We start from the raw sequence: 15,603 nt of genomic DNA on the forward strand, positions 1-15,603 counted from the left end.
AGACTCTTTTCCATTATTTAGCAGTTCACTTTTTTGTTAATTAAATGTTGTGGTTATCAACTCTAATCACGGACAGTATGAATGCCGATATGACATGATAATCAAGCTTTATGTGATCACTAGATATCGATGTGGCTAGAAAAATATAAGTGGCTAGAAAAATATAAGGACCATTGTACCGTTTTACCTCCCAAATGCCTTTGCGCTGGCGGAGGCTAACTGAATGAGCCATGTGCATCCGCTGCCGAACTCCTTGCACTTGCCATAATACTTGAGATGATCAGATTCCAATACATTGTACTCAACCCCACGGCGAATACTATAGGTCTTCACGCTAAGCACGACTTCCTCTTTATCCTAAAACTATTGACCGACCTGAAATTCAGATACAACTCCTATATTTTGTGTGTCTCTTATCCCGAAGCTAACAGGTACACTCGGATCCCCCTAAGGTGCCATGGCATCCAAGTCCATAGTAGAGAAGTGCGAGGAGTACTGATTAGTACTTGAACTAGATGCTCCCCTACTCATAGCTGGAGTCGTCCATGGTGTATCATCGTCACTATCATCAGCTATCATGGCAGGCTCCACATTATCATCATCATCATCATGCAATGCATCCTCAACCCCATCGGGTATTTCAACATCTCCGAAAAATCGGGACCATCGCAGGAGAACTAGGCGTCGCGAAAGCAACCTCTCTCAATGGTCCAGTCTCACCAACTACTGCATCACTACAACGGTTCAGATTAACTGCAAAGGACGGTGAAGCTACTAAATTTAGCTCCGTTGCAATCACCGGCACAACTGACGAAGAACCAACAGGCATGAAACTAGAGCAGGCTGGATATCTTGTGGAGTGGGATTCCTATTCGAGCTTCCAGAACTAGATACCACATCCACAAGCTTCGCCAACAGCTCTGGAGTCCTCACATTGGAAAACTAACGGTGACAATGGAACAACACCTGGAAATCTTCGTCACTGCTAATAGCGAATGAATCATACTTGACATCATCGTGTAACATAGAAATCAGGATTCTATAGAACAACTTCTCCACCAATTTCACGCCTTGCAGTTCTAGTCTCTAGAATATAGTATTCTTAAACTCAACAAAACTCGTCGAAGGTTTGAGAAAAACACTCAGCGGGTCCTTGTCAGTAAACTTAATTCCTGATCGCGTTTTTTTTAATGGACCCTCTATAGTGCACAAGAGCTAAAAAAACTCTCATCACTAGCGATTGTGAATTTCACTATCCTACAAAATTTCGTGTTGAGCTCGTTTTTTATATACTTCAGTGTTCTATAAGTCAAATTAAATGTCTTCGAATTATTCATATAGTACCAAACACAGTAAATCGAAGCAATAGTTTCGATTTACCATAATGTGCGTGCATGGATAAATCAAATTCATTAGATTCGATTTACGTTCAATAACAAATCAAATCCAAATGTTTCGATTTAGTAGGGATATCTTAATTTAAATCCACTTGATTTGATTTTTATTCAATAACGTTTTTCACCTAATTTAAATTTATTAAATTCGATTTACTACATATTTCATTAAATCGAATTTAATCAATTTGATTTATATAAAAATGTGATTTGAGACTTTGATATTGTATTTTTTAATTTGGGACATCCAGATAATATTAGTGTGTATTTAATTTATTGAGATGATTTGCCCTTTATTATATCTCATATATTGATATATCCATAGCTATGAACTTGTTATTATTTTTTAGGGCAAAAAATAAATGAACAAATATACTGAAATCAAGAATTACTATTACATTATATTTTGAAGAGTTTGATAAAAGTCAATTATAGCATCTAAATTATGAAAGGTACTCCTATAAAAACGTTTAAAATTTTTTTTTAAAGATATTTTTTTAAAAATTAAAATTTAACATATATAATCAATTAAATCGTGTTATTTTAAGCTAGACAAATTAATTTAATAAAAAAATAGTGAATAAAATTTTGAATTGGTTTAAATTAATATTATTTTTTATAAAAAATAACTACAATATCTCATTTTCTATAATAAAAATATTGTAGTCATTTTTTATAAAATAAAATATTAATTTTGATCGATTCAAAATTTAATTTACTATTTTTGTCAAATTAATTTGTCTGACATAATTTTAATAAAAATAATATAATTTAATTAATTATATATATTAAATTTTAATTTTTAAAAATATTTAAAAAAAATATTTTTAACCTCTCTATCTAAGCTAATTTATTCTGAAATTCACACCTCTATCTCTCACACACACGAAAAAGAATAAATGCCTTTATCTAAGTGGCACTTCTAAATTATATTATTAAACTTGTTCCAGCTGCAGCATAGGCTTCAGAGTTGAGAGTGAGAAGAAGATTAAGAGGGGGCATCCGGCATCCCAGAAACACATGCAATGACTTCCAACACGTGTCCCTTTTCAGCCACACAGTAATCCCACTTCTTTATTGCTAACTCTGAAACCCTCAGCTTTTGTTTCTTTCTTACTAAAATTAAAATCTTTCAACATACAATTTCCCTGTGGTCCCCATTTCTCTCGAATTTCCTCTCATTTTATCGACTTAGTAAAACTCTTCGTTTGTTTTCCCTTGTCCTTGTCCTAATCCAGCGAGGAGATCACCCCATAACCCCATTCATTCATTCAATCAATTTCGTCCCTGACGGAAAATGGGATCCTGCTAAGGTTGTTCATCCATCCATCTAGCTTTCACACTTTAACTGCTAGCTGGATTCTGTTTCCTTTTGCTACCTAAGCTACTTCACTTCCTTTTTTCCCACAAGGTAGAAGAAAAACGGGGTTGCATTTTGTTTTTCCCTCTTGGGGAAGGAAAGTAGGGGGAAAAAAAAAATAGGGCTAAAGCTACCAACTTTTAATTGAAACAGAATGTAGGTATTTGCAAGAGAAGGCTTTATAAGTCAGCAAAAGCTACTTTGTTTCTGAAACGGAAAAAAAAAGAAGAAAATACTAGCTTAGGTTGATCCCGAGCTTCCATGCCACCGGCATTTTGCTTTACTGTTATTCCTTTTGGTTTCAGGAGTGGAATCTTACATGTAAAAGTTGAAATCTATGTTTCAGTGTTTGGTGGACGAAAATTGTTTTCAAGCTGACTTGGGTCGGTCCCTAAAAAAAAAGATTGATGCTTTTTGGTTTTTGTTTTTCCCCATTTTTTAATAAGTTCGTAATCTATCTCTTTCTCTCTCTATGGAAATTGGGTGGTTCTATTTTTATAATAGAAGATTATGGGTTTAGTAGATTAATGGGTTTTACAGTTCATACCTTGTCATCAAAACGCGTTTCGTATCCTTATTTGATATTTCCTTTTTCTTATTGTGTGCATGTTTGCTTGTTGTAGCAGTCAGATCTGCATCTAATTCTGCGCCGGCTGCATATCCAAACATTCTCGCAGGTAATTCAGCTACTGTCTTCCCTTTCTGCTTGGAATTTATGTTCTCTACTTGTGAACCCAGCTTCAAGTTTCTTCCTTTTTTTATTATTAAAAAATTGAAGCTTTCGGTTCTAAAATTCAGTAGAGTTCAAAGTTGTTTCATAGAAATTGCATTGATAGTACTCAATGCGCTGTAAAAGCTTGCTTCTGCACTTTCGAGTCTTGTGTTGAACTTGGTTGTCGCTGAAGACCAGTGTGAAAGTTAGATCCTTAATCAGCAACTTCTTTTGTGATGAATGCAGATCAACTTGGGATAAAGTCTCTGTTTTTGTTTCAATTGATCTTTGCTTTGTGGAAGTTTGGGGCTTCTGAATTCTGATAGCTGGCGAGAGAGAAAGGTTTGTGAAGTTGAGTTGTTGGGTGTGCTTGAGGAAACGTTCTCTCTGGTGGGGCTAGAGCCTAAGAGATGGCCTCCGGTGAAGGGAGGCGTCGTCACCATGATCTTGTGCCTCTTGCTGCATTGCTTAAGAGGGAGATGAAGAGTGAGAAGATGGAGAAACCCACTGTTAGATATGGTCATGCCGCTCAGTCTAAGAAAGGGGAAGATTACTTTCTAGTCAAGACTGATTGTCAGCGAGTACCCGGGAACTCTTCAACTTCCTTTTCTGTTTTTGCGGTACTTTTCACTATTTCGTTGCAAGATTACATTAGACATACTCGGATATTCCCCATAACTGCATACCCATGGTTGAAAATTTGTCTTTTTTTTTTACTTTTGGTTGGAGCAAAAGCTTTTTCAGATTGTTATTCTGAACAGTGAGCTAAAATTGAATGTCCTTTGGATAGAAGCACATCATTATCTGAGATGATCTCTGATATCTTCTTGTTTACAGATCTTTGATGGACACAATGGAAATGCTGCAGCCATTTTTGCTAGAGAGCATTTGTTAAATCATGTGTTGAGTGCTCTTCCTCGAGGGCTTGGCCGAGATGAGTGGTTGCAAGCTTTGCCTAGGGCATTGGTTGCTGGATTTGTTAAGACTGATAAGGAATTTCAGAGCAGAGGTATGCACTTTTGCTTTTATTCTCTCCCCCCCTCTCTTTTGGTTGGGAAAAGTGATTCTTATCGAGACGATGGAGGAAATACAGAACAGGAGGATGAATAATTTCATCCTTTTGTTTTCAAATGATTTTAATTCATCTTATACGGTTTTCTCCAGGAGAAACTTCTGGAACCACAGCTACGTTTGTGATAGTGGATAGGTGGACTGTGACAGTTGCATCTGTTGGAGATTCCCGTTGTATACTAGATACACAGGGTGGTGCTGTTACCACCTTAACGGTTGATCACAGACTCGAAGAAAATATTGAAGAGTATGTTTCTTATCTCTTAAGGCCTAATTAGTTAGCTTTTTCTGCAAGCTTATGTTAATCAGTTGCTCTGTATCCACAGGAGGGAACGTGTTACTGCAAGTGGAGGTGAAGTTGGGAGGCTTAGCATTGTTGGTGGTGCTGAGGTGAGCACTCTATATTGTTTTTTAACTAGTGGAAAATCTGAAAATGGAAGAAAAAGAGATTTACTTTATTTATCTTCTCCTTTTACTTTCAGCATCCAATTTAAGGACAGTCCATATAGCTTATCCTGTATATATTAGAAGTTTATTTTTGGACCATTGCAGATTGGTCCTCTTCGTTGCTGGCCTGGGGGTCTATGCCTTTCAAGGTCAATAGGAGATATGGATGTTGGGGAGTTCATAGTTCCAGTACCATATGTCAAACAAGTGAAGGTGCAATCTCTTTCCATATAATCTCGTCTATGTCAAGTATTTGATACTGCTTGGTCTGTATTCTGATAAACATCTTACATTTCCCATGGATTATAGCTATCAAATGCTGGTGGTAGGCTTGTAATTGCTTCTGATGGCATCTGGGATGCCGTGTCCTCCGAAGTGGCTGCTAAATCTTGTCGTGGTTTGCCTGCTGAACTTGCGGCTACGCAGGTTGTGAAGGTAAACTATAGTGGTATATGCTATTTTGGAAAAAATCAACTTGTCTTTTGTCTCGTGACTTGATATTAGCAATTTAACGTCACACGGCACAAATGGCATTTCTCCTCACATAAGCTTCTATATATCCCTACTTTTATCCAGGAAGCACTAAGGACAAGAGGGTTAAAGGATGATACAACTTGTATAGTAGTTGACATAATCCCACCTGATAATGAGTTGCCACCAACTCCTCCCCCCAAAAAGCATAACAAGTTCAGAGACCTTTTCTTCAGAAAAAGATCCCGTGATTCTGCCGGTAAACTGTCAAAGAAGCTTTCAGCTATAAATATAGTGGAGGAACTCTTTGAAGAAGGATCAGCAATGCTTGCTGAAAGGTAATATCATCTTTGATAGACGAACATGTTCAATTGTTTCCTTGAAGTATTGAAAAATCTTGTGAAAGTTCCTTGCATGTTGTTTTTCTTAGTGTCCTCCTTTTGTCCCCACAGGACTTTTCTAGCCAACTGTAGTGATTGATATATACTTGATACCAGTAAAACAAGATGATAGAGAGATGGATAATGGTACTAGTATAGGGGATGGTATTTTCGTCTGGATAAACTGGTAATTGGTTAAATAATCGACTGTCAAGGTTAAACATTAGGATTTCCATTGAGGCATACTTCAGGATAATGGTGGAAAGAGAGGAATTAGTTGTAAAAGCCCTTCTTAATCAAGTTCTTCTGTAATGGGAAACGAGCTGATAATGTTTCAGTTCAGTAGTTGAGGTAATGAAGATAAGTTGATTAGTTAAAACCACAACTTGGAAGATATAATTTTCATCCTAACCATGTAATTGAACCTTGGAATTATAATTGTGACACATGGCTATTTATTGCTCGACTAGCAAATACAATTGAAATGCTGTTGAGGTTCTTAAATGTTTAATGTTTGATATGTGTTGCAGATTAGGGAGTGATGAGAACTCAGGACAATCAACATCTGGCCTTTTTGTTTGTGCTGTGTGTCAAGTTGATCTTGCTCCAAGTGAGGGTATCTCAGTCCATGCGGGTTCCATCTTCTCCACCAGCTCCAAGCCCTGGCAAGGACCTTTTCTGTGCTTTGATTGTCGCGATAAGAAGGATGCGATGGAGGGAAAACGCCCCAGTGGAGTTAAAGTGTCCTAGGATCAAAATTGATGATGCCCTATTCTTTATTGTCATCCTTCATTCTTTTTTTCAATCACGATTTTTATAGGCCAAGTAATTGATTGAATCTCACTATGGAGTAGCAATAGATGTATGGTGTATGTGATATGTGGAAATTCATCTAAGAATGACATTACATTTGAATAGCAAAAGGCTGGTAGAGATCCTGGACTGAAGTTTTGGGCGTCTGCAGAATGTTCATCTGTGGTTGATTGTTAAGATCAGTGCCAGCTTGATTCTTTTGTATATCAGCATGATCTTGGTTATGAGAATTGTAGAACATACTACGTTCACTCCAATACTGTATATATATAGATTTCTTTAACCTTGTCAAGCATTGGGGAATAGAAAGTTCAAATCTTTACTAATGATTGAAAAACAAATCCATATAGATCTCAGAGTTAGATGTGTTTCAACCAAACTCCTCTTTATGTTCTCTTTTTGTAAGTTGGGACATGGTTGCTTGCTAGTGTCATATGGTATCAACGTGCATATTAGTGCAGCATTATGCTTCATGGTAGGAAGGTTCTATAAGAGTTGGAAAATCATCTCCTCGATTCCCCGTATTCTACACGATGAAGATGTATATGATGTTCGATTTATGCTTGAATAAGACACTATGAGGTGAAATGTCTATTGTTCTAATATCCACATTCGGAACGAGTCAGAAAGTCAAGTCCATGTGCTACTTTGAGTAGGAATAATTGAGCACGAACTTGGTTCATCTGAAGTCAAGTCAGCCATGTAAGGAGGGCCTAACAAGTAATAAGGCTCCAAGAACAATATAGTCAATAACCATTTTCCCAATTCCAATATGCTGTGTGAAAACAAGTTGGCTTTGTTGAATTGAGCATGTATAAATTTGTTGTATTGGTTTTCATACTTGTGGTGGCCGCAGCCACCGGAGAGAGAAGAGAATGTCCAGCTTCATTCAATTGTGGATATGTTGGGAACATCAGCTTCCCTCTCACTACAGCAGAGCGTCAGGAGTGTGGCCTTTTGGCCATACACAATTGTTCTGAGTCACCGCAGGTGGATAGATGGGTGCAACTAAGTGATGAAGGCAAAACATTTATAGTTATACGCGTATATCAACAGAATTTGACTAGTATTCAATTCAGAGATAAGCACTTATACGATCTTATGCAATCAAGAAATTGTAATGCCTTCAGATATAACTATACTCTTTCTACTCCTCCCACCTTTCATCATTTTGCTTCCCTTTATATGGAATACAATACAACCCTCCACACATGCAACCCTACCCTCCGTGTCCCCCCAACTAAGAACATGTTCCGTTATGCAAATTGCACTGACATCCATATCTACTACGGCCTTTTCAATCACACACCACAAATTCAGAAATCGTTGGCCTCATGCACAAAGGTCGTGCTTCCAATCAAAGATGTTCCTGATGGCAATGATCCATTCACATTCGTAAATGCTGATATCATCGCTAAGGTCATTTTGTCGCAAGAATGCACAGACTGTCACTATAAGCAAAGAGGCCAGTGCCAAGTTGACAGCAAAAGCAAATTTTGTTGTGCCAACGTTAGGCCCACGGAAAACACAAGCACAAGTGAGTGGTTTATGCTTATGGTATCCATTAGACAGTTAGCTTGATAGTTTTATTTTTTAAAATGATTTCTTTTTTATAGGTTGTCCATTAGTGTTTCATTCTAGATTTGGGAAACGTAGTCTAATAATCACTTTCTGATATGATTTTGTATGAAATAGGTCCCTTCATTTGTTCATCTTCCAGATCAGTTTTTCTTTTCAACTATCTTGATGTTATACCGTTATTTAGTTTTGATTGTTTAAGACTCAATAGTTGCTTCATTTTATAACCTGTGTTCTGCTTTGCAGGTAGAAGAAGTTGGGTTGTCATGAATATGAGACTAGCACTTGTACTGGGTAACACAGATTTGGTCACATCCTTTTTTCTGTTACAGCATACATTACATATATATATATGTTCGGTAGTCGGGTTCCGGACAGATCGGGTGAGCAGGTGAGGGAGTGAGGACGCCTTAGCTTTGGTTGCACTGGTCGCGGGCTTGCCGAGTAGCCGAGCACTTGTCTTGGAGAAAGGATGGGGGGTGCCACCTGCAAGGACACTCCGACGCTCAAGTCAGCGATGTGCAGGCGAGCAGAATAGTGAGGTGAAAGGATATGACGTACCTTGGGGAAGGACAGGTCCTTCCCTATTTATACTGTGTCAGAGGTGGGCCCTGAAGGGACGAGCCCACTTTCCGCGAAGGTTCCTCCCAGCTGTGTTAGGGGAATGATGAGGACGCGTGTCCAGATGCCGTGGCAGGCGCTAAGGGTTCGATCGCTCGGGTCGGGTCCCTAATGGGTCGGGTCGACCCGTGCGTGGTTTGGGCCAGACCGTAACAGTGCCCCCACGCGCCGTTAATCTGCCGTGTAGGCTGTTGGCGGCGAGCATCCTATCATTGTTGTCGTTCGGTCGGCCGTTCGTGTGGGAGACGCGCTGCCCGCATGCGTGCCCGTTCGTGGTTCAGGGCGTTCCATTTCCGCCTTGTTTCTTGCGCCGGGCATTAAATGCCCATAAAAGATTGAAAATTCCTGTGTGCGAAAAGACAATTCTGCCCCCAGGTCTTTCGTGCTTCCAACAGAGCGGTTTTGAACAGTTTCATGCTTCTCTTCTTCTTCCATTTATTTACCTCCCTGATCATACTGCCCATTCGTCCCTTCTTTGCTCCCATCACACAAAAGCTATTTCCACTGCTACAACGCACATTGCTCTAACGCACTTCATCCTCGTTTGAACTTCCTTGATTCTTCCAGGTAACTGCTTCTTTTCCTTTTACTATAATGGTTGTTTGCATGTCTGCCATGATCATTTTTCCTGTTCTTGCTCTATTCTTGTTCTTTCTGGTTATTTATGGGCGCACTTTGTGGATGCATTTTCTTTCCTTTTCATTGATCATAGGGGGGGTTTATGCTTTTGTTCGGTCTTGGTTTGTCTGGTCCCCCTTGTGGCTGCGGCATGAAGGGTTTCTTTGGGTTTTTCCCGGATTCCGACCTCACGGACTAACCGCGCGGTGCCCCCACTGTAGGTATGCCTCGTGTCGTTAGCCGAGCTTCGACCTCCGCTGCGGGTTACGACCCGTACGCGTGGGTAGTTTCCGACCTCAAGAACTCTCCCAACCAGATGGGGGAGGAGGAGTTAACGGACTTTCGTCAAGCCGAGTATCTCTGTGGGGGTACCGACGAGGAGGCAAACTATGACGTGTTCGTCCCTGCCCCTTACGAGCGGCTTTATGAGATTAACTTTCATGCCCCCCGGGTTCCCGATTGGATCTGGTTCTACAAGGCCATGTTCACTCAGGTGGGGGTTCGCATTCCCCTTTCCTCCTTCCAGATGGACCTCCTGAACCGAATTTCGGTGGCTCCGTCTCAATTGCATCCGAACAGCTGGGCTTCCGTTCGCTGTTTCGAGATGGTGTGCGAGTACTTGGAGTTGCCGACCTCCGTTGACGTCTTCCTCTTTTTCTTTAGTCTAACAAACCCTTCGAAGGAGGGGAAGCACAAGAAAGGTTTCATGTCCTTTCGGTCCGCCCAAGGCCGGAGGATCTTTGGTTTGTTCGAGGACTCCTACCACGGGTTCAAGGACAAGTACTTTAAGGTCCGCCCGGTCAAGGGTCGTCACCCCTTTTGGTTGTCTCTGGAAAAGCAGCGCCTCATCCCGACATATTGGAGCTTCGGGGCGGGGTCTAATCCTTTTATTAAAGTTTCTTATAACAAGATGTCGGCCGTGGACCGGCGGGTGGCCGACATCTTGTGGGCGGTTCTTGGGAGGAACAATGTGAATCCACACCTCCTTATGGGCAGCCGAGAGGCCGCTCGAGATTATATTCGTGAGTTTCTTTTGTCGTGCTGACGTCTGTTTAAATGTTCCGCTGTTGTTTTTACTAATTCGTTTTCTTAACTTGTCTGCAGTGGGACTCTCTGCCGAGGTAACCGGCATGGACAACCTTTTCGAAACTTTCCTTAAGGACGACGCAGGTGAGGAGGCCGGCGGACAGGAGGCGACGGCTCCTCCAGAAGTTCTTTCTGACGCTCATCCTCCCGAGGTTGAAACGTCTGCGAAGATCGCCACTCCGACTTCTGCAGCCCCGATTCCTCCCGAGGTTCCCGTTACCGGGCACTCGTCTTCATCTCGTCGTGAGGAGGAGGAGGAGTTGTCCATCATCCCCACCCCCAAAAGGCAAAGGTCATAGTCTAGTCCCGAGGGGGTTTTGACTGTCATGGAAAGGAATTTCGACGCTGGTATGTTCATAGATACCCAGCTGCTTCCGGGTACGGAGGACCACTTCCATGGCGCCGACCTCTCGGGGCAGGCTCGGTGGATGTACCGTACCCTCCTTCGCGGCGCGGCCATAGCCCGAAAGGCTGAATCTGAACTTTCTGGTATGGCCTCGCTTCGTCGGAAGCTTGAATCTGCTGTTGATGCCAACAACAAGTATAAAACCCAAGTTAAAACGCTTCAGGATCGGTTAGTTGAAGCGGGGAGTAAGCTCGACGCTGCCCAGAAAAAGGCTACTTCGGCAGAAGAAAAACTGAAGACTGCCGATGCTTCGGTGTCCCGCTTGATGGAACAGGAAATGACTTTGAAAAACCAGCTGAGTGTCGCGCAAGGTCGGGTGTCCGCTCTGGAGAAAGAGCGAGACGAAGCGATGGCTACCGCTAAGACCGCTCGGGAGGAGGCCGAGTTGTTCAAGCAAAAACACAATGAAGTCCGGGAGCAAGGGAAAAATGCAATTTTCACGACTGAGGAGGCCCTCAAAGCTCAGGTGAAGGTCGTTTCCCCGGATTTCGATGTCTCGGCGATCGGGGTCTTCAAGACCATTAAGGATGGCAAATATTATTGACATGCCGAAAAAGTGATGCTTGTATTGTTTGTACTTTTTGTTGACCGTTATTATGACTTTGTTGCCCGTTAGTGGGTTTGTGGGCTTGTTTGCCCGTAAGATTAACTTTTCTTGCTTTATCCGTCCTTGATTTACTTCGTGTTTCCGTTTATTCGCGTTAGCCGTTTATGGCTTGCGTTCCTGTTGTGGTCGTTCTTCGTATTTTTTGAATTGAGGGGTTCCCGGGGTGATCAATCCCGGGGCCTCGCATCATCGTTCTTATAATGGTTGCTTAGAGAGTTGGCATTTTGGAAAACAGCATAGGTAAATATATAACGTAAAAGATTAAGAGTTTAGAAAATATCATAGGCAAATGTAGCATGTAAAGAGTTAGGAGGGTTTAGTCATTATATAAAAGAAACTGAAGTGCTATTACGAAATAGATGACTTATGAATAAAACCTCCTTAAGTTATCGGCATTCCATGTTCTCGGGACCTCCTTGCCGTTGAGTCTCTCTAGTTTGTATGCTCCTCTACCGATTACCTCCTTGATTCGGTATGGCCCTTCCCAGTTCGCCGCAAGTTTGCCTTCTCCCGGAGTGGACGGGCCGATGTCGTTACGCCTCAGGACGAGGTCGTTTTCTTCGAACTTCCTTTTGAGCGCTTTGGCGTTGTAGCGTAGAGCTATCTTCTGTTTTAGCGCTGCTTCTGCCAGATGGGCCATTTCCCTGGTTTCTTCTATCAGGTATTTCTCGACGGCTTCGTCTACACCCTTCAAGAGTAGCCGTTGACTCGGCTCTCCGACCTCTACGGGTATCACTGCATCTGACCCGTAGGTTAGCCGGAAGGGTGTCTCTTTGGTGGAGGATTGTTCGGTTGTTCGGTAGGACCATAGGACCGAGGCCAGCTCGTCGGCCCACGCACCTTTCTTGCTATCTAACCTCTTCTTGAGCCCTTGCAGGATGACCTTATTTGCGGACTCGACCTGCCCGTTTATCTATGGGTGCTCTACCGAGGAGAATCTCTGCCTTATGCCTAGGCCGGTGAGGAATTCTATGAACTTTTTGTCGGTGAATTGTGTCCCGTTGTCCGAGATGACGACCTCAGGGATACCAAACCGTGTTATGACTTGTCTCCACATGAATTTCCTACAATTAGCTGAGGATATGCTGGCCAATGGTTCAACCTCTATCCATTTTGTGTAATAGTCGATGGCGACTATGAGGTATCTGACCTGTCCCGGACCAACGGGAAAAGGTCCTAAGAGATCGACTCCCCATTGCGAAAAGGGTCGAGAGGCCGTTAGCAAGTTGAGCTCAGAGGCGGGTGCACGGTGGAAGTTGGCGTTTTCTTGGCACTTGACACACCTCTTGACGAATTCCTTGGAGTCAGCCATCATTGACGGCCAGTAATATCCTGCTCGGACTAACTTCCTCGCTAGGGCTTTGCCACCTATATGGTGGCCGCAGCATCCCTCATGGACTTCCCTGAGGACGTAGTCCGTCTGGTCGGGATGTAAACACTTCAGCAAGGGATGATTGAATCCCTTCCTGAAAAGTTGACCCTGGATGATGGCGTATCTGGCGGCTTCCCTTCTTAGCTTTTTGGCATCTTTTTCGTCGTCGGGAGTCTTGCCGCTTTCTAGGAAGTCGATAATGGGATCCAACCAAGAGGGGCTTAGCTTCGAGAGGTGTAATGTGACCGTTGGCTCTTTTAATTTTCCTTGGATTAGAGACCGGTTACCCTCTCCCGGTTTGGTGCTAGCCAACTTTGACAAGAGGTCTGCTCGTGTGTTCTTTTCTCTCGGGACGTGTTGGATCGTGACTTCTTCAAACCTTCGTCTCAAGTCCTTGACTTTTTCCAAGTATTTCTGTAGCAGCGAGTCCCTAGCTTGATAGCTCCCGTTTACTTGGGAGGTGACGATTTGCGAATCGCTGCATATCTCCAACCTCGTTGCCCCGACCTCTGATGCTAAGGTTAGGCCTCCTATGAGGGCTTCGTACTCCGCTTGGTTGTTTGAGACGGGAAAATTGAACTTAATTGATTGCTCGTATACGACTCCAGCTGGGCTTTCCAGGATAACCCCGGCGCCCCCGAACGTCTGGTTGGAGGCTCCGTCTACATGGAGCTTCCACCGTGTGTTCGTGTCTTCGGCTGGGTCCCCCGCTACTTCCACTAGAAAATCCACCATTGCCTGCGCTTTGATGGCCTGCCGGGGTTCATATTGTATGTCGTATTGAGAGAGCTCAATCGACCAGGTCATCATTCTTCCTGCCAAGTCGGGTTTTTGAAGTACTTGCCGGATCCCCTGATCTGTTCTCACGACGATCCGGTGGCTTTGGAAGTACTGCTTTAATCTTCTCGAAGAGGTCAGGAGTGCCAGGGCTAACTTCTCCAATTTGTTATATCTCAACTCTGCCCCTTGTAAGGCCCTGCTAACAAAATAGATTGGTTGTTGTGTCCTTCCTTCTTCTCGTACTAAAACTGAGGCCAAGGCTTCTCCTGTTATGGCGAGGTACAGGTACAATGGCTCCCCTTGTTTTGGTTTACCGAGGACTGGTGGTGTCGCCAGAATTTCTTTAAAGTGTTGAAAGGCTTCTTCGCATGCGGGTGTCCATTCGAACGCTATCCCTTTCTTCATGAGACTGAAGAATGGTAAGGCCTTTGTTGCCGATGCTCCAAGAAACCGTGACAACGAAGTCAGCCGACCTGCCAACCTTTGGACTTCCTTGATACTGCCTGGGCTCTTCATTTGGAGTATCGCCTGGCACTTCTCCGGGTTGGCTTCTACCCCTCTTTGGGTTATCATGAACCCGAGAAACTTTCCAGCTTCCATGGCGAAAGCACACTTGAGGGGATTTAGCCTCATACCGTGTTGTCGGAGGGATGTGAATACACTCGCCAGGTCACTCAAAAGGTCGTCAGGTCGTGTTGTTTTTGCGAGGATGTCATCCACGTAGACTTCAACTGTCTTTCCTATGAGGTCGTGGAATATCCTGTTCATCAGCCTCTGATACGTTGCCCCCGCATTTTTTAGGCCGAACGGCATTACCTTATAGCAGAAAGTTCCTCCTGGCGTTATGAACGCCGTCTTGTCTTCGTCTGGGCGGTGCATCGGTATCTGGTTGTAACCGGAATAGGCATCCATGAAACTTAGATACCGGTATCCTGCCGCAGCGTCGACGAGTGCATCTATGTTAGGGAGGGGGAAGCAATCCTTAGGACATGCTTTGTTGAGGTCGGAATAGTCCACGCACATTCTCCACTTGCCGTTGTGCTTTTTTACCAACACCACATTTGAGAGCCATGTCGAGTAATCCACTTCCCGTATGAAGCCTGCTTCTAGGAGGTTGGCCGTCTGCCTGGCCACCTCCTCCGCTCTTTCCGCCGACATCTTTCTCCTTCGTTGGGCCACCGGGCGTGCTTCCGCCTTGACGGCTAGATGGTGCGAGATGATTTTTGGGTCTATGCCCGGCATGTCGGCTGGAGTCCAAGCAAATAAGTCACTGTTGGCTCTTATCATTTCGACCAAAGGTTCCTTCAACTCGTGTGGGAGGTTTTTGTTAACGAATGTGAACCTTCCCTCTTCTTCGTCGAGTCTGAACTTCTCTAGATCCCCTTCTGGCTCCGGTCTAGGCTTGTCGTCTATTCTGGCGTCCAGGTCGGCTAGGAACACACCGGACGCCTCCTTAGACTTCTTTCTGAGGGAGAGACTGGCATTGTCGCAAGCGACCGCCGTCTCAAGGTCTCCCCTCATGGATCCTATGGATCCATCATCGGTAACGAATTTCATGATCAGCAGCTTTGTGTTGATTATGGCTTCGAAATCATTGATCGTTTTTCTTCCCAGAATGATATTATAGGCGGTGGAGTCTCTGAGGATCACGAACTCGGCCATTGCCGATCTCCTGCCCTGGGGCTGCCCTATTGAGATTGGCAAGGATATTATCCCATCCGGTTTGATGAAGTGGTCGCCCAATCCTATCACCCCGTGTTGGTGAGTCGTCAGATCGGCGTCTTTTAATCCCAGCGCATCGAACACGTTGCGGAACATGATGTTTGAATCTGCTCCCGTGTCAACAAGGATGCGCTTGACGAGGCCGGTCCCTACTCTGGCCGTTAT

General features: G+C 43.5%; 2 protein-coding genes across 8 annotated transcripts; both read left to right on the plus strand.

The window, feature by feature from the left end:
• Window positions 1-2,515: 2,515 nt before the first annotated feature.
• On the plus strand, window positions 2,516-6,957 carry LOC130951761 (probable protein phosphatase 2C 15). 7 transcript variants are annotated; one of them, XM_057880482.1, is made up of 10 exons: window positions 2,516-2,998; window positions 3,378-3,431; window positions 3,713-4,086; window positions 4,304-4,475; window positions 4,631-4,784; window positions 4,864-4,927; window positions 5,090-5,197; window positions 5,294-5,419; window positions 5,561-5,793; window positions 6,366-6,957. In XM_057880482.1, exons 3-10 carry the CDS (start codon window positions 3,877-3,879, stop codon window positions 6,583-6,585), a joined length of 1,287 nt encoding a protein of 428 aa, XP_057736465.1. In that variant the 5' UTR covers window positions 2,516-2,998; window positions 3,378-3,431; window positions 3,713-3,876; the 3' UTR covers window positions 6,586-6,957. The 7 variants fall into 7 exon arrangements, with proteins under 7 accessions (XP_057736465.1, XP_057736464.1, XP_057736468.1 ...); XM_057880481.1 differs by having other exon boundaries at window positions 2,516-2,805; XM_057880485.1 differs by having other exon boundaries at window positions 2,516-2,805; window positions 3,381-3,431.
• A 501-nt stretch (window positions 6,958-7,458) lies between these two features.
• LOC130950243 (uncharacterized) lies at window positions 7,459-8,496 on the plus strand. The gene is made up of 2 exons (XM_057878764.1): window positions 7,459-8,067; window positions 8,473-8,496. Exons 1-2 carry the CDS (start codon window positions 7,459-7,461, stop codon window positions 8,494-8,496), a joined length of 633 nt encoding a protein of 210 aa, XP_057734747.1.
• Window positions 8,497-15,603: the final 7,107 nt, after the last annotated feature.

The sequence above is a fragment of the Arachis stenosperma genome, chromosome 9 (genome assembly GCF_014773155.1).
Source record: "Arachis stenosperma cultivar V10309 chromosome 9, arast.V10309.gnm1.PFL2, whole genome shotgun sequence".
Lineage (NCBI taxonomy): Eukaryota > Viridiplantae > Streptophyta > Magnoliopsida > Fabales > Fabaceae > Arachis > Arachis stenosperma.